This window comes from Dermacentor silvarum, chromosome 2 (assembly GCF_013339745.2).
Source record: "Dermacentor silvarum isolate Dsil-2018 chromosome 2, BIME_Dsil_1.4, whole genome shotgun sequence".
NCBI lineage: Eukaryota > Metazoa > Arthropoda > Arachnida > Ixodida > Ixodidae > Dermacentor > Dermacentor silvarum.
Window position 1 is genome coordinate 40,267,775 of NC_051155.1, and position 27,504 is coordinate 40,295,278.

At 47.7% G+C, this 27,504-nt stretch overlaps 1 protein-coding gene across 1 annotated transcript in view; it reads left to right on the forward strand.

Annotated features, from left to right (window-relative positions):
- LOC119441421 (uncharacterized) overlaps positions 1–27,332 on the forward strand; it is a 52,691-nt gene extending 25,359 nt beyond the window's left edge. Inside the window, exons 2-5 of the mRNA XM_037706044.2 lie at positions 8,028–8,194; positions 9,391–9,473; positions 9,565–9,642; positions 27,097–27,332. Coding sequence (XP_037561972.1) covers positions 8,028–8,194; positions 9,391–9,473; positions 9,565–9,642; positions 27,097–27,332 — 564 coding nt within the window. The remainder of the gene's footprint in view (positions 1–8,027; positions 8,195–9,390; positions 9,474–9,564; positions 9,643–27,096) is intronic.
- Positions 27,333–27,504: the final 172 nt, after the last annotated feature.

Below are 27,504 nucleotides of genomic sequence, written 5' to 3' on the forward strand. Positions count from 1 at the left end.
TCGCTCCTTGCGATCGATGCTTGCATGTGTCCTCATTAGCTACCATCGGAATTCGCTCCGTGACGATCGGGCCGCCTCATGGTTCTCAAACCATGCCCACTCATAGTCCCGAGCAATGTAGGCTTTGCGCAGCTTGCGCTCTGGAGTCCAGCCGTAGAAGCCGGCGACACGCTCAAATGATCGAGACGGTCTTCAGCATCCTCGAAAGCGTTCCTATGGAAGGCATTTGAGGATTCGCGGCTGGTTAAGGACGGCCTTGGTCAGTGTGGTTGAGGAAGAAGGAGTGAATGTACTCATCCTTCTGACGCGGCTGGGTTTGACATCGACGGCTTGTCCGTACTTGAACAGGAGTCAGTTCGACCTGACTTTCTACTAGCACGTACCCAGCAGCTGCACCAAAAAATGTGACATAGATTGAAGATGGAGGCTGGTAAATACACGCTCTCTGTTTAATGGCGGACCAGAATAGTACATGAAGCAAACGCGCTTTATCGTCTTTATGACGCCGACATTTACGCGCGCCTTTCTGCCATGTGGAAGGCCCACATACTTGTGTCAGTATTACGATCGGCTTTGCTTATGCCGGAAAGCAAACAGTCGGAAGAGCTGCTGCTTTGAACTTCAGCCTTCTGTCCTGGTGATTTTGATGAAATGGGTCTTTCTTGAAATGAAGCCGTAATGAAAGAAAATATTGCAATTAGATTATTCATTGAAGGAGCAAATTTAAATTATTTTGGTTTATTGAATATGACGACATTTCATGTACAATGATTTGAAAGATTAATTATAGCATTGTCGCAGAAACAAACCGCAACATTTTTATCTGTCAAAGGAATGCATCTTGTATACAACATGCAGTAGCCAAACACGCCCGAGATAACGGAGGCACATGCAGGCAAACGATCCACCTACCTGCGCTGTCTTGCTCATTTTAGTCTGCGAAGCAATTCAGCCAGCAGTCAACAAGTTGCAACGTTCACAGGCCCCTTGTCAAAGACGAGCGGCACGCGAGGTGTCAGTAGTACATGCATTAAACATGCACATAATAAACCCGCCTAAGAAATAAATGACGTTCATGTAGGCACGTTGTGGAGCTATCTGCGCTGTTTTTGTACTCTTACTCAGTGAATTACCACAGCTTGCAGTCAGAAGCTTGACGCGTTTGAAACAGCTTCGTCAACGACTAGCGGCACGCGAGACGTTAGTTCATGTAATAAAAAATACAAGATGAATAAGTAAAATCAGGTCAGAACACGGCCTTTTGCATTTTCCAGCAGGCATAACTTGGTTGCGTCTTTTGCCTCCCGATGTTCACGCTGCACCTAGGCCTGCTATTTCTTTCTGTGGTCTTTGCCGCAGGGGAACCGAAACATTTGGTTCCTTTTACGACTGGGTCCTTTGCAGAGCAGCCCACAACATCCCGTCATCTTTTGGAAGGCCACGCAAATCACACACACAGACACACAAAACTAAAAAGCTAGCAGCTAGCGACAACAGTGGCCAGCTGCAGGGCACGCGTGCATCGGAGGCACCCTAGTTGATTACCGCCACCTGGTCGAAGTTGTGAGGCAACACCACATCTAATGCATGCATGCATATGCACGCACAACGGTTTGCCCAAACTTTGCCAACTTTGAAAGAAAGTGGCTAGTAAAATAGACCGAGTATACGCGTATATTCTTCAAGTAAGAAATCGATAGGTTGAAACCTGCAACCCTCCCCAAAAGACTCATCAGCTTAAATGACCATGGCGCTGAGAAGAAATATGACAGAAAATAAGCAGAATAGAACCGATGTTTCACGTTTAAGCACCCCGATACACCATAATCGCATATCAGCAAGTATTCACGAAGCAGCACTGCAGAACTTGGGACAGCCGAAGGTGATGTAGGAGACCTGGGCTACGTGCAACGTAAAGAGCAAGATCACACAAAATCCAGACTAATAAAACAAATTACACCACTGCATGCCATTAAGGCTTCAGTTCTAATCCAAATAGACGAAATGAGGATAAAAACGTTCAGAGACGTGCAGGAAGCAAACAAGCCAAATTAATTATTATGCAGAAAAAACAAACCAGAGCTTTCTATAACCTTAATAATTACGCAAGAATTTACAGACATTGAATCGCTATGTGCGCCAGTTAGAAAAAAAAATGTGGTTGATCCCTCTTATATAGGAATCGGTATAGAACACGAAAGTGAAACGTGTCTTCACAGAAGTAGTGTAATGTTTATTGCACATTGATATATAATGTCTATTGGTGTTTTGTGGCTAAAGCGCCCTTAGGCGTTGATGCACCCACGCTGACGCCTGGTGGCACGTCTCCTCCATCACGACTACCAACGTCGATGACCATGAGCAACCGTCGTGCATATGGAAGCTGCACTACGCTGCACACGCTAGCACAACGCGAAAGACGAAGCACGTAACTGACACACTAATACAACGCGCAAGACAAAGCACGTAACTGAATCGTCACCGAGTCAAATCAGCGCGTACAGCGCGTCGTAATTGCAGCCTCCGCGATCAACTTCAGAAACATTTTCAGAGCTAATTGCGGAGGCCACGCTCCGCTGTGCTGAGTACGGTGAACGCCACCTAGGTGGCGTTGGTAGTGCTTCTTGATGCCAGCGTCCCTTCGAATGCTGGCATCGAGGCGTCGTAGTGCTGAGACCACCGAAGCGTTCACTGTCGGTGCGCGTTAGTGTCATAATGCAGTACTTCTCTTTTCTGCTCGTAGGCGGCGGCACCGCCCCGAGCAAGAGCGCGGGTACACGGAGGAGTGTTAGATATATAAGGCGCGTCTGTGTAGCTCTCTGCAAGTGCGTTTGTGGCGCAATGGGTTAAACGCTCGGCGATCTATCGTCACGGACCGAGAGGTCGTGGGTTCGATTTCCAAATTTTGCATGTTTGTGGAACTTTTTCTTCTGGTTTCTTTCTTTGTATTATGTTCGTGTACATTGTAAGAACGTCATATCCGTGACGGAAATACGTCAGTGAAGTCTTGGTGGACCCCGGCATAAAACACTTTCGTGTTAAAAAATATGGTTGATTCCTCTTTTATAGGAATCGGTAGAACATGAAAGTGAAACGCGTCTTCACGCAAGCTGATGCATGTTTGCTTCGTGAACTCACGGTCCGCTGCAGCGAAAAGCATACGATTTACGGGCCGGCTACCATGTTGGAGGTTTGTTGGCACGCGGCGTCCTGTTGGCGAGCGCCGTCCTGCTGGCAAGTGGCTTCGGCGAATGTGCGAGCATTCTGGTCCGGCTCCGTAGTGGCTACGGGAGGCAGTCTAGCTCCGACGCGCACAGCTGCAGGAATCTCAGTGGCAGAGTTCGCACCGTGCGCCGCGAACGCGCGAAGGCATTCTGCTTCACGCTGGCATGTCTCTCGCTGGAGCAACGCGAGATTTGCGCCACGACGCCGTTGCCTTTCTGCGCCTTTTAGCGCAGCAGTTGATGCACGTTGAAGCCGCAATCCGTAAGCAACGAGGCGCCACAGGCTAACCCGACGCTAACAGAAGTACATGGATTAGTCTGATATTCTTGCTTGTGGATTTGGACGTTCTTGTGGGCTTCTTTATTGCGCTTTATATGCCTTCATTGCCGTAAATTTTATAGCAACTTAAACTTTTCAAAGTGCAGTAAACGCTGCGAACGCGCACAATCACTACTAAATACAATGATTCAGCTTGTCGAGGTCGCCAAATCGAAATGCGCTAAGCGTCTCAATGCACTGGCACGGCCGCTGGATATAAAAAAAACACCGCATATCCACGAAGTGAATGATGATGAGTGGGCGAAGCACCTGCCGGGGGATCATTCAGGCAAAACGCCGGAAGCGTTCTCCGGAAGCCGGCTTCCAGAAGACGGAGCGTGGCGTACATATACTATACATATACACACACACACACACATACACACACACACACACACACATATATATATATATATATATATATATATATTGTACTTGTGTACAGTATATACAGCGCTTGTATAGCCCTTGTGCACCGCAGCACCCCTAGCTACGGACGAGAGAGAGAGAGAGCGAGCGTCGGCAACGAGAAAAATCACCGCATATCCACGACGTGAATGATGATGAGTGGGCAAAGCACCGGGGGATCATTCGGGTAAACCAGAGCTACGCACGAGAGAGAAAGAGAGCGCCCGTCGGGAATGAACGCTCTTGTGCACCTCAGCGCCCCTAGCTACGGACGAGGGAGAGAGAGAGCACGCGTCGGGAATGAACGCCCTTGTGCACGGCAGCGCCCCTTGCTACGGACGAGAGAGAAAAGCGCGTCGGGAACAACAGCGAAAGAGAAACGAACGCATTCGGGTAAACCAGAGCTACGGACGAGAGAGAAAGAGAGCGCGCGTCGGAAACGAACGCTCTTGTGCACCGCAGCGCTCTTAGCTACGGACGAGAGAGAGAGAGCGCGCGCACCGAGAACGAACGCCCTTGTGCACGGCAGCGGCCCCAGCTACAGACGAGAGAGAGAGAGAGCGCGCATCGGGAACGAGAGGGAAACAGAAAGAGCGCACAGCTGCGCCTCTAGCGGGAGCGGCGAGTACTAGCGTGGCTACGATGGCGCGACGAGGGACAAGGCTCGACCCTAAGGAGCTTCACCTCCAAAAAGGTGGCACTGGCTTGCCCACGATAAGTTTATAAGGGCGTTTTATGTCGCGTGTCGTTCCATGCGACCGTGGCGTAGTGGTTTCAACATCTATCTTCTCTTCCAGAATTCCTGTGTTCGAATTCTGCCGTCGGACGTTATTAACGTTTTTAAATCCGAAGCATTTCTTGGCGAACATTTGCCACTTTGAAAGCATCTATCTTTCTAGCCGCCTACGTTTGGTGCGCTCATCGTCGTATCGTTAACTTGGTAGGTACAAAATTGGCATAGTATGACAACAGTGTATTACGAACATAAATGATAGGTCACGACATGCATGTCAGGTAGGTCATAAAACAGCCGCCTAAAATGACAATGACCTAGCGAAAAAACATTAACACTCAAGAACCACTCAAATGGGTTCGGACGTGGGTACTAAGTGAAGGCAACACTAAAAGATGATGGTAGAAGTCAGAGTCATGAGTATGACTCAGCAAAAATGACAATGAGTCGGCAAAAGAAAAAAGAAAACTAAAAAATCACTCAAATATGTTCTGATGTGGGTACTAAGTGAAGGAAACACTAAATATGATGGTAGAAGTCATAGTCATGAGTATGACTCAGCAAAAAAGATTAACACTCAAAAAGCACTGAAATGGGTTCGGACATGGGTAGTAAGTCAAGGAAACGCTAAAGGATGGTGATAGAATCCATAGCCATGAGCACGACTCAGCAAAAAATGACAATGACTCAACAAAAAATTACCACTCAAAAACCACTCAAATGGGTTCTGACGTGGGTACTAAGTGAAGGAGGCACAAAGGACAATGGTAGAAGTCAGCGTCATCAGCATGACTCAGCAAAAAAGACAATACCTCAGCAAAAAAATGATTAACACTCAAAAACCACTGAAATAAGTTCGGACGTGGGCACTAAGTAAAGGAAACACTACAAAATAATGGTAGAAGTCATAGTCATGAGCATGACTCAGCAAAAATGACAATGACACAGCGAAAAAAGATTAACACTCAAAAACCAATGGAGTGGGTTCGGATGTGGTACTAAGTGAAGGAAAAGTCTAAAGGTCAATGGTTGAAGTCATAGTCATTAGCATGGCTATATTCTTTCGTCTCCTAGGCATTGCTAAAGAGACTCCTGAGGGCTCATGATGTGAATGTCATGACATGCGTGTCATGTAGGTCATGAAAAAGCCGCCTACGTCTTGGTGCTTTCATGGTCGTTTCATTAACTTGGTAGGCTCCCCGCACACTCCTTCGCATAACATCGATTCCAACAAGGCGTGGGATTTGTCAGCTTTTTATTGCGATAGCAATTATAGGGACACTCCAAAGTAGATTTCTGCTGTCGGCGTCGTCGTAGCCGTCGCCGTCGCTGTGAGGCTCTGTATGAAGTCAACGGCGATGAAATCGTCGCCGCCCTCCGGACGCTGTATGTGCGAGTGAAAGGGCGCGAGGGACGCGCGCATTCACGGGCAGCGAACGCACGTCGGAGAGCAAACGCGTGTTCTGCGCCGTGCTGGTAAGTGGTTCTTGAGGGAAAGGGAAAGGTTGGCGCTATCTTCTGCAGCCCTTGAGGGAGCACGGCTCAGCGCCAACGGGGAGGGGTAAGTGGGAGCGAAAGAAGGGATAGAGTGGAGACGCCATGGCTGGGCGAAGCAAAACCGGCAGGCATAGGCGGCACGTATCAGGCCGTGCTCCTTGAACGGCTGCAGAATTAAGCGTCTCTTTCCTCCTTTCCATATATAGAGAGCAGACGGGACTTTTGTTGTATGGGTTATAATTGTATAATTATTGTATGAAACTATGCACGAGGCTATACTTGGTTGCGTATTCTATGGCTAGAACGCGTTGGACCCTCCGCTGTGCTGTGACTACCGAAGCGCTCCCTGTCGGCGCGCGTATCACAATGCAGTGCTTTGCTTCACCGCTCCTAGATTGCGACTATCACTGCCGTTAAATCCGTTGCCGGAAATCAGTCGTGAAACTCGTGATAACAACTTTCGAGTTAAAAGCCCAAAATTAGTAAAACTCGAGTGAACCAAACCTCCCCAGGAGATCATTATCAAATGACTCGCTTCTCTTCGACGTTTTGGAAAGTCACATATACGATAAACGAAATGATAAACAACTTCCCCATAAAGAACCAAAGGTTATAGCCTTTAAAAACAACTACACATAATGTTTTTACTAACGGAACGCTCGAACCATACCAGCACAGTGTCGCGAAGACCACTGGCAAAAATAAACACAGAATCAAGAATAAAAACCGCAAGCACAAAAAAACAAAGCACGAAACACTATATATGATAGTAGCACAATGAGACACTCACGCATGACGTGTCTGCATGCGTGCAATCAATCAATAAATAGACCGATCAATCAATTAAAACTAAAGCAAGTTTTCTAGCAACCAAATGATTGATTGATTGACATGCAAACAAAGGTATTATCAGGAGTATACATTCCTACTGACGGTTACGTACATTTTTTGAAATACTAACATTGTATAGACTATACCATATTTAATTCATCATATTGAGCGGTTATATTAGAATATGATGACGTCGTGTGGCCAGCGACACCACCTGATGCCACCCTACTAACCATTTAAAACTAACACATCAAAGATGAAAAGGCCGTCTTCGACAAACATAACTCCACGTATCGAAACGTCGTTAAGGCTGTCTGAGGCACTTTATGCTGGTCCAAAGAGTATTTATCGAACACTGTGGTTCGATCTGTTGACCCCTTGAATTTGGTAATGCAATAGCAGTATAACTGTAAGCGGTGAACTAAAAGCTCCGGAATCAATAACTAGGTGGTACGACAAGATTGGGCGTTGTAATCACCATTGGTCCAACTGTGATTAAAATTAAATTCCGATGTTTCACGTGTCAAAACCAATCTATGATTATGAGGAATGCTATAGTGTGGAACTCCAGAATAATTAGACCACCTGGTGCTCTTTAACGCATATGCAATGCACGGTACACGGGTATTTCTTCATTTCGACCTCACCGAAATGCGACCAACACTGCCGGGATTTGATCCCACGACCTCGGGCTTTGACTAACTATGATTAGAAGCACTAGTAAGGCAAGTAGCAGCGTGCAAAGCCATCGCAGTATTCTTAGTGCCAGACCAGGAGACCATAAAACCTACAGCGTATGCAGCTAACATTGGGATTTTGGCCATATATAAAACTAATTGTCGCGCTTGCCTGAAAATTTGAATATGTGTATTTTATATCTTATGTGGATACACCCTTATTGGGTATCCCTATTCCTAACCGTATGAAAAATGTAGTTTGGAGTTGAAATAACATAAAATATGTATGCCATGGTTCGCCAGACATCTGCATTCATTTATTGCCTCACTCTTTCCAGTTTATGGCCAAAACAGCTACAATGTACTTGACCGAAAGAAACTTCAACACCGACCCTCAAAAGCGTGACCTTACCAGATGTGTTTCTGCAATAACAACAAATACGGATGGAAAGACACATGAGATCCAACAAACGCTAACCTACTATAACACATCGTCGACTACTTGGTAAGATAAGTCAGGAAAAGTTGTATGTCACTGCAATTCTATTTTAATACACTTCCTAGAAATTATGGTGAATTAACATGCTCACTGGCATTCCTTGTCATTTAGTTACACTAACATGCTCTTGATATACAGAAGTGAGTTTTGTAAGAGATCCCGGTAAATTGTGCTTTCTTCTTTTACTACTGTAAAATAAATGCAAATAAAAGAATCCAAAAGCCTCCACCTACACATCGCCAGAAAAAGCTTCTTGAGTCCCAATGTTCGTGCCATCATTTCTCGGAGTAAGAATATCCGTAACACATTTCATTATTTTCTTGCATTTACTTCGTGCATAACTACTAATATTTTGTTTCTACCCGCCAGATTATTCAACTAAGTCTCGCAATTGATTTCGGTTGTTCCTTTGCCTCTATTGGTACACTAAATTAAGATTTTCTTACATCACCTTCTAGCATCACCTTCCTCGTTGCAAAATACGATTTACCTGTGCAAACAAGAAAACGCAGCAGCATCGGCGAGCCATTACGACGATTTCGCATAGTTTAACGTTCAGGGGTTAGTGAAGACACTATTGCAAATCAATTTTTCCCAATGCACTCCTATATTGGGAAGGTTGCGGCCGGCTATTGTATTTTATACCCTTGATGCAAATAACAATAACATCTCTGAAAGTTGGAAAATACTGTGTACCTGAATATGGACCGAAGCATTAGGAGTGTTTGTGTAAAATTCTGAGTGTCATCGTGCAATCAACAAGACACACATTCTAATTTTCTTTCATTTTATTAGTACGAGCTACTGCGGATAACTTGTACGTTAAGCCTAGCGTACAAATTACATCAATTATAATACACCTTATATATTTATAGTACACCGATATCAATTTGCGCATGTGCGTTTCACTCGAGGGATCAGTAAAATGAATACTGAAAAACAAAAAAAAAAAAACCTGGGCAACGTGCGCAAACCTATTGGCTTGTTAGGGTGAGTGAGGTGGAAGCGAAATTGAACATTGAATATGAAGGTGAGAATAGTAAAGCAACATTTCCAAGGCAAGCGTGAGGTGAGCACGAGTTTCTGAGTGTTGAAGGTGAGGGTGGGAAAGGAAAATGACTGCATTTGCCCACCCGTGTTCATAAATGCAAGCCGAGAGGAAGCTACATCTGCTAAAGTTCTGCTGCGTTTTATTCTTTCAGGATCACCTTTCCCAAGCGCTTCACTGCTAGTGCATGGGGTACAGGTACCAATAAGCTGAATTACTTCACAGCACTTTCTTCATGTACGTAAATAATATTTCTGTATTTCGTACAAAATCCGTATCAACACACATTGTGTTTACGTTAACGAACACTCTGTTTGCAAATTTATAGCTGGCCAAACCTTGACTTATCTTGTACTGCATTCTGAAGAAGACTGCCTGGTAGCAAAGGTGGTCTACCTCAGCAGCGGTAAGCATACTTTGTACTGTAAGTTGTAAAGGGTCAAGTTTTTTAGTTTTATTGCAGTTTTAGCTACCGCAGATATTTGTACGCAAAACCTGGCTGAATTTTCAAAATGAACCCACGACATATAGCTGAGTGTGCTTATATATTGGTTAACAAAGGAGGAGGATATATTATTTGGTACTGGCTGTGACGTGCTGAGAGTAATTTGTTTGCGAAAAACATGCGCTCTTATTTTGCACTCCATGGGCGCTCTCTAGTAGAAGCATTGCCAGCTACATTGTTTAGTGCAGGGTTATGCCTGCAATCGAAGTATCTGCAGTAGCAATTTTCACAAGAACCCTATTTTGCACTTCATTACCCTCATCACATAAAAACACGAATGAAAATGTCCAAGCTTTAGTAAAATGCTGGCAGTGCCAAAAGCATGCCAATGGACAAATACGAGTTAAAAACTACACTGTAGGAGTGCTTCCAATTAACAAAAAGTAAACGCTGTTAAAGGATACAGTAGGACTATGCAATTGACCCCTCAGAACGAACTAAATCGCTGGAAGCTCATGTGAAAATATTTTCATAAGTTATCAATAAAAGCATTATTGAAGTCTGGAAGATGTGCGGCTCCCCGAGGTTCCGAAATGGAGCACACTTCAGGAATTTCAAGCGTGCGTAGATCGCAAAGCCTAAACTGGAAGAGCTTTGTTTTCATAACCTAAGCATACGTTTTGACAAGGGTACGTAGTTGACGTAGTCGGTAATACAGGACTCTTACATTAAAACTCAATACTCTGAGCACTTGGGCACTGAGGCACTGAGGCACCAAAAGTACCGGCCGCCATACTGCCCGACTACCGCGTTTTGTGGCTCTGCACTGCACAGCCTACCATATTCTTATTGCGATAGCAATTATATGGACACTCAAAAGCAGATTTCTGCCGTCGGCGTCGCCGTCGCCGTTGCCGTCGCCGTCGCCGTCGCCGTGAGGTTCCGTATGACGTCAATGGAGATGAAATCGTCGCCGCGCGCCGCCGAACGCTGTATGTGCGAGTGAAAGGGCGCGAGGGACGCGCTCTTTCACGGGGAGTGAACGCACGGCGGAGAACAAACGCGCGTTCTGCGCCGTGCTTCCTTAAGGGCTGCAGAAGTAGGCGTCTCTTTCCTCCTTTACAATCACCATATATGTAGAGCAAACGCGCCTTCTTCTCACGCACGAAAGGTCGCGTGGGGGGGGGGGGGGAAGGGAGGCGACGTTTAGCTGCGGCACCAAGTGCCTATTTATATCAGAGGCTCCGGCAACAGTCACCAACGCCGCAGGCATTTTGAGCGAACGCGGGCAAAACGCCGACGGCGTCGACAACAGTTCTGCGCGTTGCCGGTTCTGCTGCATGTCCAAGTTTATACAGCTGATAAAGCTAATATCATTACTCCGTATAGCTCTCTCCAAATTTGCTATCGCAATTGATGCTTCGCCTTTCAGGTGAAACTGCGACAACTTTTTTATAGTATCCCACCAGCACCAACTACAAGAAATATCAGCGCCTAATAATGGCGAGGTAGAGGATATTACGAATACCAGGGTCGAGGAAAGCGCTCTCTAGTAGAAGCATTGCCAGCTACATTGTTTAGTGCAGGGTTATGCCTGCAATCGAAGTATCTGCAGTAGCAATTTTCACAAGAACCCTATTGTGGTGACCGTGTTTTGGTAATGTTAAAGTTGAAATCCCACGTGCTGTTGGCATGCTGAACTAGTCGAGGCATCTTGTTCCACATGCCATGAAGCGCTCAATGCACGTCAAGTAGTAGTGACAGGGAAGAAAACAGCAGCAAAACTGTGAATGACAAAATTAGCTTTTTATTTGGCCAATACGTCGCACAATCTTGTAGAGTCTGAAATAGCATCGCAAATGTTTCTCGCGGAGTCATCGTGGGCGGTCCAAACCCAAAAACGGTCGCCGGGCTGGTACTCCACGTAGTGTCGCCGAGGATTGTAGTGCCGGCTGTCAGCCCTCTGCTGGTTCTTCACGCGCAGGCGGGCCAGCTGTCAGGCTTCTTCGGCGTGCCTGTGATAGGAACGACGCAGCAAAGCCAGTTCGTAATGTTCCTTCTTTATCAGTGTCATTTGCTAACACACGTAGCCTGATGTCGAAGCGCGATTTTACTTCAAGTTATCTCGATGATGCTGAATCCGATGTTATCGCTTTCGCTGAGATTTGGCTGTATCCCGCAGTATCTCAGAATGAAATTATTGCCTTAACAAGTATCTACAATACATGTAGGTGTGATCGCAGTTGCAGGAGGAGGAGGTGTGATTGTTAGGCATAAAAGAAAAGTCTTCCGTCAGTCCCTGTGAATACTAATTCCGATATTGAAGTTCTCTTAGTAACCTACATGGTATTCTTTATCAAGATACTGATTGGTTGCTGTTACCGTCCACTAGATTCCAACAGTCCTTTTACTGATCAGTTGTGCATTAGTATAGACAAGATATCTGAGCTCTTTTCCGCTGACATTACCTATCTGTTTCGTGACTTCAACTTTCCACTAATTCACTGGGAAAGGCTTTCATCATCATGCAACATGTCGACTGAATTCATTAACTTGACCCTCGAATATAACCTCCCCCAGACTGTATCGCAGCCAACCCGTAGCTCTAACATACTACAGCTAATTCTTACAGACAATCCTGAAACAGTAGTTCACATAGAACATTTAGACGGTTTTAGTGATCGTAATTTGCTTCAACTGACGTTAAATGTACCTTCTCCTGTATTTATTTGTCCCCGAAACTAATTCGCGATTATAATGAAGGCAATTACATTGTCATCACCACTTTGGAAGCATGAGATGCTACCGTCATTTTACGACCGATCAGTTGAAGAAAATTGGTCGATGTTCAAGGAAAAAATGTACACGTTAATTAACATGTGCATCTTCCGTATTAAAATCAGTAATAATATATCGTATCCATGGTTAAAAAACCCTTAAGCGCATGAAGGATAAAAAAACGCGGCTTTACAAGTACGCCAGGCGCGTCAGAACGCCTTCATCGTGGACTGAATACAAAGCCTACCTTAAATGATATTGTATTGCCGCTACGCACAGGAAAGGATAAGTACTTAAACGACGACCTTCCACAATTACTCAGGAACAATCCAACAAAGTTTTGGAAAACAATAAATCCTAGCAAAGAGAGTAACGGCATTCTGTTAAAGAATGATAATGCAATCGCTTTTTGTCAGAGTGAGTGTTCAACGCTTTTAAATTGCTTTTTCACGTCTGTATTCACAAGTGAGGATAGCTCAAATGTATCTTTTGTACATGATTTCGACTACGATCACATGGCTCCGATAAACATCACGGTAGAGGGCATCGCTTCGCTTATAAACAACCTTAAAGTGTCTTCTTCTTGTGGCATTGATGCAATAAATTCTAAGATACTGAAAATACCACTTCTGTTTCAAGCGTCATCCTGTTCCACATATTCAGGCATTCCTTAATGTCTGGTATGCTTCCCTTCGATTTGAAGATCGCAAAAGTTGTACCGATTTACAAAAATGGAAGTAAAACCTCATGTAAAAATTACAGGCCCATCTTGCTTACCTGCATTTGGTGCAAAATAATCGAACACCAAATTGCTTCGCATATTTATAGACATCTCGAATCTTTTTTTCTTTTTCTTCCGCAATCAACACGGTTTCAGGAAAGCCTTTTCGTGCGAGACAGAGTTACTCGAATTTATAACCGATATCCACCTTAACACGAATCACTACTTACAGACCGACCGCTTATCTCTTGACTTTTCCAAGGCTTTTGATAGTGTTGCACATTGCCGCGTCATATAGAAACTTTCTGCTTTAAAATTGGACTCCTGTACATTGTCATGGCTACGTAACTTTTTATCTATTCGAGAGCAATTTACATCTGTTAATGACTTCGATTTCCCAAAGCTAACGTTACCTCTGGTGTTCGCAAGAAGCGTCCTTGGGCCTCTGTTGTATTTAATCTCTATAAATGATCTGCCTAACCACATATCGTCTTGCATACGAATATTCGCCGATTGTTGCATAATCTATTGCCTAATAAACAACAGTGATGATCATATAGCGCTCCAACGAGACATAGATATCGTGAACCAGTGTTGTAATAGATCGCTCATGACACTAAACGTGTCAAAGGAAAAAACAATGCCTTTCGCCCGTAAACCTGTTAATTTGCAGTTTATATACCTCATTAACAATAGTACTATATCCCCACTGCACAATATGATTACCTTGGCGTGCACCTTACATCTAACCTAACATGGTCTGAGCACATTACGCGTGTCTCCGCAAATACATCCAAATCATTGGGGTTCTTGTGCCGGAACTTGCGTAGTGTTCCAGCTGCCTTGCGTAAACTGGCTTATTTAATATTCGTGCGACCCCAGCTTGAGTACGCGTCTACCATTTGGTCACCGCATCACAAATGCCAAATTGACGCATTAGAAATAATTCAGAATAGGGCATTAAGTCGTTTCATTACTGATAATTACAGTTCCCAGTCTAGCATAACGCAGATCAAAGCCGAAATATCGTTGCAGTCGTTGAGTGCTCGCCGGGATATTGCATTGCTGTCATTATTCCATAAATTCATTCACTCTGACGGAATATTATTACCATGCTTGAAACACCACGTCTTCACATCGCGCAGATTGCACAATAATTTCATCTATGCTCACGTATATGGCCGTGACGCAAGCGTTTACCTTTTCACCACTGCCTCGCGCTATCCATCTCTGGAACAGCCTTTCGGATAGCATTGCGTCATTCACAAATTATGACGCTTTTTCCTGTAATTTGAAGAAACATTCTTCTTCACACTAATCGCAGTTAGTACATGGATACTTATCAAACCGATTACGTTTTCAATGCATTGTCAGGCGTTGTGCCTGTGTTAATACAGCGAAGATGTTAAAGGCTGACACTTCGATGGTCGCGTCCGGTTATAGAAAAAAAAAACGCTCATTGGCCGCATGCTGTATGTGCGAGTCAAAGCGTGCAAGGGCGAGGGATGCGCGCTTTCACGGGGAGCGAATGCACGGCAGAGAGCAAACGCGACTTATGTGCGAATGGGACTCGCTCCGCGACAGCCGACCGGAGCAGGCGTGTTGCGGATAGAGATGCAAAATTTTCGGAAGTTTTGCGCAATCGGTAGAAAAACAGTTTTTTTTTCACGTCATTTTCCCGAAATTATGGAAAAAATGGAAAAGAACAAATTTTCTTTAGCATACGGTCCATAGTTTACTGCCAACTGTCAAAAGCCATAACTCTCGTTATGTAAATAACAGAAGTGAAATGCTTTCTGCCTTTTCACAAAGGAATGCAGGGTTTAACAAATCGAAGACAAGCCAGAAGCATCACCGCGAACGGGTTCAATTCTCTGTGAACGGGTGCGGCTTAGAATTGTTACACCAGTTAGAACAGAGAACACTGAAATGTCTCTCCTGTGCCTATTTTGTTGTGGCTTCGACTATAGAAACATTGATCAAGATGTCTCCCCGACAGTGAAGGTCTCCTCGACCGCCAAATACATCCACACGTCGGAAATTAGCCGTACCATAGCAGAATCTGCTGCCACACGGCTTCTCATATGCGGACTTCCGCCACAGGTTGCACAAGTGCACGAGGGAAAGTCAAAATTGAACAATAACGGGCACCAAAACATGAGAAACCGCACCCGAATGACGAAGCCACGCTGACGCTGGAGCTGACATTATGTGATATCGATGGCGAGTGGTGAGCCTTCGTTTGGTGCTTCGGTATCATGTGGACGTTTTGGTTTCGCGTTTTGCGTTTTGCTTTCACGTTCAACGCTGGATGCTGTGTAAGTTTGATTTCTGTACGTTTTTCCCCGCGGAAATTTTGGCCAATTTTCCCAACTGCGCCCAAAAAAAAAACAAAAAAACGAAGAAAACAGGTTTTTTTTTCGGAATACACCCGTTTTTTTCCACACTTCGCATCTATAGTTGCGGGTGGGCTCCTTCTCCACCCCGATATGCTGCGAGTCGTCCTTCTCCGCCAACGCCGGTTGCTATCGCACCTCCGGCTGGCTTGGTCGCCTCCTGCCAAACGGCCCGACGGGTTCGCCGCCGCCTGCGTGTAGATACTCCTGCGCTTTCTGGCCCGCCGCTGCTGAGCCCAGACGCTAAACCGGTTTCGAGTCGGACTCTGGCTGTGCGGCCCTGCCTGACAAGAGGCCTAGCCCTCAAGCAATACCCCAACCACGCTATCTGGGCAGAAATGGTCATGTCCTGCCAGACCCCCGCCCATGGGGAGGGGAAATACGTCGTGCGCCCCAACAAGGGCTCAAAAATCCTGATAGTCAGCACCCCGCACGAGGAAACTGCTGACGAGATCTCCCAACTTACCCACCTGAAGCTGGCCAACCAAGCCCACCCGGTGAGACCGTACGTCCCATTCTCACCGAAAACCATCAGGGGTGTCATTCATGGACTCGACCCCAATAACACAAGAGAAACCCTCATGAAAGGACTGTGGGTGCGGGACACCTCAGTCAGGTAAGGCATTGCGCTGCTGAGCATGAGGTCGCGGGATCGAATCCCGGCCGCGGCGGCCGAATTTTGATGGAAGCGAAATACAAACGCCCGTCTGCTTGCGTTGTAGTGCTCGTTAAAGAACCCCAGGTAGTCAAAATTAATCCGGAGCCCTCCACTACGGCGTCCCTCATAATCATAACTGGTTTTGGCACGTAAAACCCCAGAAAGAAGAAGAAAGAAGAATTACATACTTGGAAGCGACGTAACCCAGTATCGTTAGCTGCCGCGCTGCAAATCAGCACTTCTTTAAATTTAGTTGTAGGCAGACGTTTTTAAAGCTCGTCGAAGCACGCAGGAGGCGTTGAAGGTGCGTGGAGAAGTCCGTAGCAAAAACAACGACGTCATCAAGGTAGCACAAGCACGTGTGCTATTTCAAGCCACGCAGAACGGTATCCATCATGCATTAAAAAGCTGCCGGCGCATTATAATGTCCAATCGGCATGAAGTTAAATTTGTATAAGCCGTCGGGCGTGACAAATGCGTTCTTCGGTCGATCGTCATCTGCCATTGGTACTTGCCAATACCCTAAGCGCAGATCGAGAGATGAAAAAAATTCTGCTCCTTGTAGGCTGTCAACAGCGTCGTCGATTCATGGAAGCGGGCAAACGTCATTACGAGTGATCTTTTTGAGGCGCCGATAGTCCACACGGAACCGTACGGAAGCGTGTTTCTTCGTAACGAGGATGACGGGAGATGCCCATGGACCGTGGGAAGGTCAGATCACTTAGCAGATCACTTAGCGCCGGCCTAGTACTCAATTCTAAGAAATGTCACTTCGGTGAGGGGCAGACATTGGTGCTTGGCCTTCTTATAGACAAGGATAGTATCAGGCCTGACCCACAAAATACAGCAGCTGTTGAAGCGTTTAAGTCCTCTCGGTCTGTTAAAGAGAGAGAAGAACTTTATTGATTTCCGGCCGATTGCTGGGCTGGGTTGCCACCTAGGAGCCAGCGGAGAGACCGTGTCTCCCGGCAGCTTCCTCGGCCTGCTGGATAGCCCACAGTTGCTGGTCCAGGCCTGAACTCAGCAGCGCAGTCCCCCAACGAGCCCGAAGGCCCTAATTGGAGGCCGCGACCCCAGTATTGCTGATTAATGCTGGACATGCCCATAGCACGTGATCTAGTGTGGCTCTGGTGGTACAATACTGGCATAGATTGGTTGTATATATTTCGGGGTATATATGGTTCATGATGACAGGGTTCGTGTATATTCGTGTTTGTAGCTGCCGCCATTGAACAGACTGGGCCCGATTGAGCTTGGGGTGAGGCGGTGGATACTCCCGCCTTTGCATTCGATAATGTTGGGTATTGTCACAGGATTTAGGGAGCCGATCGTCCCATTCCCACACCACCGCGGAGGTGTCCGCTTGGGTGGCTGCTTCTTCGAACGCAGCTCGGAACGTGAGACCTCGAATCACCTTGTGGGCCACCTTGTTTGGACTAAGCTCCGGTTGATCTAGAGGTGTGGGGGCTGGGATCCAGAGGATTTGTACGTATTTGTCTGCCTCATAAGTTTTGCCTGTATTAAGGATCCGCAATGCCTCCGGGGAGATTCTGCCATTGGTGTAGTTTCGCACGGCTGTTTGAGAGTCGCTGATGATATACGAGGCATTGGTGTGAGCTATCGCGAGCGCGATAGCCACTTCCTCCGCTGTTTCTACAGCTGTTGTGGCGATTTATGCGCTTGCTTTGCATTGGTGTGTGTGGTCTACGACCGCAGCTACGAAGCGGTGACGGTCCCGATAGCGTGCTGCATCGACAAAGACCGCTTCCTCGTTGACCAAAAATCTTAGTCATGACTTTGGCTCTACTGACGCGTCTGCCTTCGTTGTTTTCGGGGTGCATGTTCTTGGGTATCGGTGGAACTGTGAGTTTAGTTCGGATATCGCGTGGTATGTCATGTTTGTCGCCGTGTTGGGTGTGGTAAGAGACGCCGAGATTCTCGAGCATCTGGCGGCCTGGCTTAGTCTTGGCCAATCGCTCGTATTGTGATATTTGTAGTGCCTCGATAAGCTCCTCGAGGGTATTGTATAATCCCAGTTTAAGGAGGAGGTCTGTGCTGGCGTGTTGCGGCAATCCTAGTGCTTGTTTATGTATTTGGCTACTGAGGCCGTTGAGTTCTCCCTTTTCTGCGACGAACCATCGGTGATAGGCTGCCGCATACGTGATCTGGCTGAGTACGAATGATTGGATGAGGCGGAGGTTGCTAGCCTCTTTCATGCCTTTGTGTTTATTGGTGATGCGTTTAACAAGGCGCATCGTGTTCGATACTTTTGCGTCAATGTGGCGAACTGTCTCGCCGTTTGTGCCCTTACTCTCGATGATCAGTCCTAACACTTTAATTTTATCCACGGTTGGTATGATGCGACCGTCGCTTGTCGTGAGTGTTATATCGGCGTGTGTCTGTGCTTGGTGATGTTTGGGTGGTCGGCCCTTGAGTGTGGAGCGATATAGCAGTAGCTCGTATTTCTCCGCCGAACAGGATAGTTCTGTCCCTTGCAGATACCGTTCTACTGTGTCAATCGCCTCCTGTAATATTTGTTCTTTGGATCCATCACTGCCCTCGCATGCCCAGAGGGTGATATTGTCGGCATAAACAGTTTGATGGAGTCCGGGGATTGTCTGTTGTTGTGACGGAAGGCCTAGGAGGGCGAGTTTAAACAGCATCGGAGAGATCACGGAACCCTGCGGGATGCCCACGTTTCCCATGGTTATCCCGGACGATGTGAGCGCTCCTACGGTGATGGTGGCTGTCCTGTCCGTTAGAAAGGCTCTGATATTATTGTACGTGCGAAGGCCCAAGTTTAGGGTGTTGATCTGATTTAGGATGTTGCTGTGTGCGACGTTATCAAAGGCCTTCTGAAGATCTAGGCCGAGAATGGCCTTAGTGGAGCGGCCTGTGCTGTCTATGATGTGGTGTTTCAGCTGCAGCATGGCATCCTGGGTCGAGAGATGCCTGCGGAAGCCGATCGTAGTGTGTAGAAATAGGTCATTGTCCTCTAGGTAATTTGTTAGTCTATCCAGGAACATGTGCTCCATCAATATGCCCATGCACGACATTAAGGAGAAGGGTCTAAGATTGTGAGTATTTAGTGGTTTGCCTGGTTTAGGAATGATGATCACCTGGGCCTTTTTCCACTGCGGGGGCAAGCTGCCGATGGTCCAGCATTGGTGAGTATTCTGTGAGTTGCGTGATTTACGCGTCGTCAAGATTACGTAGTGTCTTGAAGGTAATGATGTCGGGACCTGGGGCAGATTTAGAGTTATGTTTGTGCAGGGCGCCGCGGATATCCGCCTCGGTGAATTCCTCGTCTAGGGTGGTGTTGGCCTGACCTGCGTAGTCTTGGTGCTGCTGAGGAGGAAATTGAGAGATGTATTTGAGTTCTACCTCCCTAAGGAATTCCTCCTCTGTGCCCTCGTACGCGTGTATGAGTTTGTTGATGGTTTGTCGGTGGGCAGATTTGTTGTCTTCTGGATCTAGTAGGAATCTGAGAAAACGGCACGTTTTACCTAAACTTAATTGCCCGTCCATTGCATTGCAGGTTTCGTCCCAATGTTGTCGGCACAGCTGTGTTGCATACATCTCTATCTCCTTATTGAGGAGCGCTATGCGTTTCCTGAGGTTTCTGTTGTGTTTCTGTGTCTCCCACCTCTTTTTGAGCGATTGCTTTGCCTCCCACATGTGGAGGAGCCGGCTATCGATCTCTTCGAGGTATGCCTCAGGAGGTACAATGTGTGTGGCGTTGTTAACACCGTGTTTAAGGGTGTCAGTTCAGTGTTCTATGTCGTCGATGGGTTGGACCTTGTTCTCGCGTGATTTGCGGAACTCAGTCCAATCCACTAGCTTGAGCTGTTTTCCCGTGGGTTTACGTGGGCCGCCCTGAACGTGTATCGCAGTGATGTACTGGTCGCTTCCTAGGTCCTCTAATGTGTTCTGCCAGGTTGCTGCGGATGTGTTTCTAGTGAACATTAGATCGGGTGTTGAGTCTTTACTGTGGCTAGTGCCCGCGCGTGTGGGTGTACTAGGATTGGTGATGAGAGTTAAGCCCTCCTGCTGCGAGTCGAACCACAGGTCTCTGCCTTTGAAAAACACGTCAGAGTATGCCCAGTCAGTATCTGGCGCGTTGAAGTCCCCTCCGATTATGATGGGATTTCTTTCGGCGATGTTGAGGGCGCGTTTAAAGAGCGTGAGAAATCTGTGCTTCTTGTGTTTGGGGTTGCTGTATATGTTGAGTATGAAGAGACTTTCGTGTGTCTTGCGTTGCGGAATCAGTTCAATAAAGATATTGTCTATATTGGTAATTTTGGTGTCGTGTTGCTTGACTGTAATGTTTCACCTAACTAATGCGGTAAGTGCGGCCATCTCCCCTTCGGCGTAGCCGATCGAGCGATAGCCTGCCAATTTAGCGAGACCATGCGTCTCTTGTAATTGCATGATATCGGGTTTGTCTTTTTGCCTAAGGTATTGGTGTAAATTCGCTTTCTTGTTTGCGTAGCTTCTACAATTCCATTGCCAAAGCGTGTAGGGAGGATTTCTCGCTATGATCAGGTGCGGGGGGGGGGGGGGTGGACGAGTGTCGCCGGCTGTATCACGCTGAAGGGCGACGAGGTAGGTTGTTGCACGCTTGCCATGGGTTCCAGGCCGCTAGGTGGCGAGGGAGTAATGAACGCCTCCACTGCGAGAAGTCGCTGTTGCAGTTGTTCATTTTGTTGTTGAGTAAGTTTGGCTATACTGTATACACGTTCAGTAAGGGCTGAGATCAGTCGGGATGAGTTACTCATCAACTCGTTTAATTCTTTTATGGATTGCTGAAATTCCGTTACGACATTGGTCTCGGTTGTTGCGCGTTTGGGTTTGTCTTCATTGGCCTAGGTTTCGGCTTTACGTTTGGGTGGTGGGGGTGTTGTCCCTTCCTCCATTTGGTCTGTGGGTGTAACAGCTAAGAGTGGTGATGCTACGGGTGTAACTTGTTCTGTTTGTTTATAGCGGCATAATTCCACTTTGAGGGCCCTGTTTTCCTCGCCTAAAGCTGTCATTTTCTGGTTGCAATGAGCTACCATCTGTTTTAGCTGCGCTATTTCGGCCTCTCACTTATTCCATTACCCTTGGGACGCGGCCTCCTCGGACCCCGAGCGCGCCCCCTTGACTGTGCCTGCCCAGCTCACCTTGAAGGGTCCAGCAGGTACAGGCGTGCGGCTCCGGGTTCTTGACCGGGACGGGGATCGGGTGCGGGACCTTGACGGGCGTCTTCCGCCGGATCGGTTGCGGGACGTCGAACGGCCTCTTCCTCCGGGTTTCTGGGAGGGAGGAGGGTCCCGCGGCTCTAGGTTTGTATTGACGAGCGTTGGCTTTGTCGGGTAGTCTTCTTCTTGTTGCCGCTCCCATTGGCGGCGTTTCACTTGGTATGGCGTCTTGTAGCGTGCCCTGCACGCCTTGTCGGCCGTCGGGTGGTTGCCGCCGAAGAGCAGGCAATTGACTTGCATTAGTGATATTGCGGAGGGTTGGCTGCTCCGCAACCGCAACACAGGCGGTCGTTCGGGTTTGTCTGTAGTTGTGACGAAATGCCTAGGAGGGCGAGGTTAAACAGCATCGGAGAGATAACGGAACCCTGCGGGTCTGCGCGATGCCCCAGGCGACCGCACTGATAGCACGTGTCTATCTGCTTGCGGTAGAGGGAGCACCGCAGCAGGGCTCCGCCGTAGCGGACGTACGTTGGTACTCGGAGGCCGGTGAACAGGACGATCACCGTCATTGTGTTACTGAGATGTTCTGCAGCGATGACCGTTGGATTCCTTGGCGTAATGACGTTAGCTGTGATATCCCGGGCAGTGTCTTCCAGCGGGATACCGCGGATTACTCCTTTTGACGTACAGTCGGGCGCTGCTTTGTAGGCGCTGGTCTCGAACGCTTGGTTGCCGATCTTGATGCGTGAGATCTTCTGGTATTTGTCAGCATGTGCTTCGATGGGTGTGCTCACTACGATGATGTTCTGTTGAAAATTTGTACAGATGGTGTCGTCGTCTTGGGCTTCTCTTGGAATTTCGGCGGCGTGGTAAATACTGGTCGCCCGTCGGGCGGCCGCAAGGTCGGCGACTCGGAGGCCGCCTCTTGGTCGAATGATGATCTTATAATCGCCTCGGGGTAGTTGAGGCATGTGGCTTGATCTTGCTATTTGTCGAAAGCGTTCCTCACGTTGTTTCTTGCTGCTATTGACTCGTTTGCGCTCCGCGCCCTGGTCCAGCGGTTACTCGCGGGCTAACTTCCTTGATCCTACGGTTCTCCATCCTGCACTTTCTTCAAATTCTTCGCGGGAAACGAGTTCTCCATCCACGGAGACCTCCATTCTTGTGACTAAGTCGGGCATATTGAACGCGCCGACTGCCGTTCCTTGGTCTCCGCCAGCGGCGGCGGCGGCGGTGGCGGCGGCCGGCAGGTGTTAGGCCTAGCTCTCCCGCCGGTGTGTCTGACTTGAAAACGGCCGTAAAGTTGTAAAAAATCGAGCCCCCACCTTGAACTTGGTGTCGAGTGATTCCTGGTGACAAGCTGAATCTGTGGATAACAAATCCTTGTGGGTATCGAGTAATTTCCGAGGCAAAAACATTCGTTGAAACTGGAGCCGACACGACGCGCGTCCGCTCACTCCAACGCAAGCAGCGTGTCCCGGTCTGTTAAATTGCTACATAGTTGCCCTAGCCGTCTGCTCCTATTTCCGCCGATTTATACCTGCTTTTTCTGATGTCGCCCATCCCCTCACTTGTTTTCTGCATAAGGTCGCCGTTTTTGAGTGGAGTTCTTGCTGACTACGCGTCCCATCCTTCAGTATTTCGACCCTATCGCACCGACAGAGATCCACACCGATGCGAGCGCCGTGGGGGTCGGTGGAGTCCTCGTTCAGCGATGCGACTGCAACGAGCATGTCATTGATTATGCAAGTGTACGTTAATTAAGCCTGAACGCAATTTCACTGTTACAGAGCAAGAATGCCTAGCGGTGATTTTGGCTATGCAACGTTTCGGCTCGTACGTGTATGGACACCCATTCGCAATCGTCACAGATCTTTATTCGTTGTGCTGGCTTGTCAATTATTGTGATCCGTCTGGTAGACACGCACGCTGGGCTTTACGTCTCCAGGAGTACAACTTCACAGTTTCGTAGAAGAGAGGTCGCCGACACGCTGATGCTGACTGCTTTTCGCGAATCCCGCTAAACACGAAACTTTTTGATGCCGATAACTTTGACCATTTGATTGCTTCTTTGGCACCTGCATTTCGTGATAAAAACACCTTTTAGAAGGAGCAGCGAGAATACTTTAGCTTAGAGCCACTTTTCAATGTTGCGGATTACTCCACAACAAGCAGAGGCTATTGTGTTCGTGATGGCCGCCTCTACAAGAGGAATTTCGCAACCACTGGTGCCCGCTTCCTTCTAGTAGTTCCAAAAAAACTACGCTCCACTATTCTGCTGGCCATGCACGACGGTCCTACCTCCGGACATCTAGGAGCAGCGCGTACATTTAATCGTGCCCAAGAACAGTTTTACTGGCCCGGAATGCGTCGATCGACTGAAATGTATGTGGCCAGTTGCGCTCAGTGTCAGGCTCACAAACACATAACTACGACGCCAGCCGGACTCCTACAACCACTGACGCATCTGAGCTCTCCTTTCGAGCAAGTTGGAACTGATCTCACGGGTCCTTTTCCCCCGCTCATTGAACGGGAACCGTTGGATCATCTTGTGGGTCGGCCATCTGACCCGGTACTGCGAGACGGCTGGTTTACCATCTGCCACGGCCAGACAAGTTTCTTTTATTTCTACTGCACTCGATCATTTCACCGTCACGGCCCTCCTCGGGTCATCATCAGCGGCCACGGCCGCCAGTTTACTACAGATGTCGTAGAAGAGCTTCTTCGATTGTGCGCTTCCAGCTTTCGCCACTCGACACCGTATTGCCCGCAAACAAATGGGCTGACAGAGCGTTCCAACCGCACACTGGTGAACACATGGGAATGTCTCGCATGTGACCATGTATGTGAAATCGGACCATAGAGACTGCGACGACATTTGCCCTTCATTACCTACGCGTTTAACACTGCAAAGAACGAGACTACTGGCTGCAGCCGGTTTTTATAGCGAGAGCTACATTGACCGCAACCTCGCCGTTTCACTGTGGCCGATGGCCGCACCGCGAGCTGAGCCGGCGGGGCTGCCAGCAACCGCCGCAGCTGGCAGCGCCGCTCGCCGGGCTTCTGGAATCGTCTGCTCGAGTTGCAACACAGGAGGAACCGCGTTACAACAGAGGAGGAGCCGGCTTTGCATCGTAAATATAGAAGGGGTGCCTCGGTGGGATTCGTCGGCAGATATGAAAAGTGAGTCGGAGAGACTGAAAGAAGCCAGGCTTCGTCGTCGCAACGAAACCAAGAGGAGGCAGCGAGCCGAGGAGACGGTGAACAACGAGCAGCAAGCCTCAAGAAGCGTCGTAAGTACGAAGCGGCCAGGCGAGTGGATTCAGAGGAGGATAGCACCCGAAACGTGTTCAAGTCACTGGACGATAACCCCTTATCCTCCCGCCTTTGCGACCATCGGGTGGTCTTTGTGGCAATTGAGAAACAACAAGATGAAGAGTTTCAAAATAAATGCGTTACACTTTAAAATGTCTAGTCTTTAATGTAACCATAATTTAACGAGAGGCAAGAACCAAACCTAAACACTCAGACGTACGAAGCTAAACGATAAAGATGTAACCGTGAGAGAACCAAGCTAAAGAATAAGAATAAGCCACAGGAAACTTTTCCTCCTATACGCTCGTCCGCCGCGTCACACACTGAACACCATATTTTCTTTCTCCACCCACGACGATCTCACCATCGCCGAGTCTGTGTCTCGCCGGAGAAGCTCGACGCTTGGCCCGCATGCGTACTCTGGCTTCGCAAGCCCGGTCAAATGCGAGGTACGACAAGCACCATCGGGATATCACCTATTCTCCACAGGATCTAGTCTGGCTATGGTATGCGGTGCACAAACATGGACTGTGTCAGAAACTTGTGGACAACTATACTGGCCCATACGTTATTGTTGACCACCTCAGTGCAGTAAATTATCGACTGGCTCGGCTCACCGCAACTGGAAGGCGCTTCGCCAAGACTGAGGTTTTGCACGTCGCTCGTCGGAAGCCCTTCGCTCCAAGAACTTAACTCACTTGCCCGGCGGGCTTCGTCTAGGAGGGGAGAAATATTACAGTAAATGTAGCTGCCTGAGTTGAAGCCGAAGAAGTGTCAGCGGAGAAAACGAGAAAGAAAAAAAGGACGTTTTTTGTCCGTCTGAGGCTCGCCCTGCTGTTTTCTGTGTGCCCTCGACTCCCTGAGCTGTGTTGCCTGCGGGAGTTTGTGGACTCAATAAGAATCGCCACCTCATGAGCGCCTGCTACAACGCTGGCCCCTTTGCTGAAGACTACCACCTGTCGCGCACAGTGGAATCAATTACCCTTCAACCTTCGTCTTTCTCTATCCATTTTTACTTTCCATTCCTTCTCCCCTTACGGCGCTTAGCCGTGCCCCCTCAAGGGTTGCAGAATCAAGCGTAATTTCATTCCCATGATCACTCTCTCTATCTCTCTCAACCTGCGGCCTGTTCAATAAATGCCGTTTCTTTCGCGTCGTAACAATATGTTTAGGCTAGTTGCAAGGCTTCACTCTTTCAATACAGAAGAACTGTTCCTTGATAATCGACAGCAAAGCATGTTGGCGGGTTTCTTGTAGCCGATAATATTTACCTTCAGTTCTCATTACTTATTTTATGGAGGAAGTTGTGCACATACTGCAAAATACACTGCAATTATTTGCGCAAATAAGTGTGCCTTTATTTTGTGCAAGGGCGACGCCAAGCACCTAGAAAATCTATGCGGACAAGCGCGTGACCCGGAAAGTGTCTCACCCGTTAAAGCGGAAGCTGCTGACGGCGGCGCTGAACGCATGCCAACGCGGCAGCCGCCTGGCGAAGCGCAGGGTGCTTGTACAGGCATGCGCACAACGCTAATGCCAGAAACGGAAAGTAGAGCGCTGTTCTGGCTCTGCCCCCGAGCCATTTGTGCGGACTATTGAGAATGCGTCCACTTCGATTGTTTACTTTTGCGTCAATGCAGTCCGCGTCTCCGGAGATATAACCCTCAGCGCGTCACCCATCGCGGTGTCTGAGTTAGCTAAGGCGTAGCGCTGCTGAACACGAGGTTGCGAAATTGAATCTCGGACGCGGCGGCCGCGTTTGGAGGGAGGCGAAATGCAAGAACGCCCGTGTGCCTGCGTTGTAGTGCATGTTAAAGAACCCCAGTGACGATAACTGCAGCGGCGAAAGCGCGCCTCGAGCATCTCCATGATTGGTATCAAATAAAATTGTTTTGGACCACTTGGTGGACTATGATATGAAGCAGTGCCGACAGTATGCCAGCATCCCAGCAATGCAGCACACACCGAGTAGTAGTAAGGAATGTAGTTCGAATGAATCCTTCCTATGAATGCTGATGAACTCTTAATAATTATTTTTCCTTTTGGTTAAGGGGTGGAAAAGTTTTCTTTTTTTTTCATTTCATTTTAAGAAATAAGCAAGTTTTTTCTTAAGAAATAAGTATTGCCCTGTGAGTTATTTGAGTTGTGTTATCGCCACTCACCGCCGCGCATGGATGTGCCTAGACTGCACTTAAACAAGCGCTCTAATCGCCCCGTCAGTCCAACGCGATTGTTCCAGCTGTTTTCGAGCATTTCCAGTGTTTAAAGAGTGTTATCGAGCACATTCTGTATCATGAATAAGTAGGAATCCGTACAGAGACGCTTGAGTTCGGAGTCTAAATAATACATTGGTTACTTTTCTTGCAGAGAACCTGCGTGCCTGCGAGTTGTGGGTGACAGACAGTTACTTCGGCAATACAAAGTCATCCAAATGCTGCGACTCCATATATAAGTCATCTTGTGAGCCAACTGTACAAACATTGTATAAGAAGGAAGAATGCGCTAATATGAAGAAAACTAAAAAGGATAAAGGGAACCAAACCAAAACGCAAATAATGTCGCGAATCGGGAACTACAAATACCGGGCAATTCTCTTTAATTAAAACACTCTCGATAAAGTCAAGTATGAACTCCCTTGCTACTGGAGATGGTGATCTTTCTCTCTCTCGCGCCGCAGGTGGGAGGCCTGTAGCTTTATCTGTGTGAGTGGTGCTTCCGAAATGCCTCGATGACATTCACATTAAGATTATATGCACCTGAGCAATAGTGCCACGT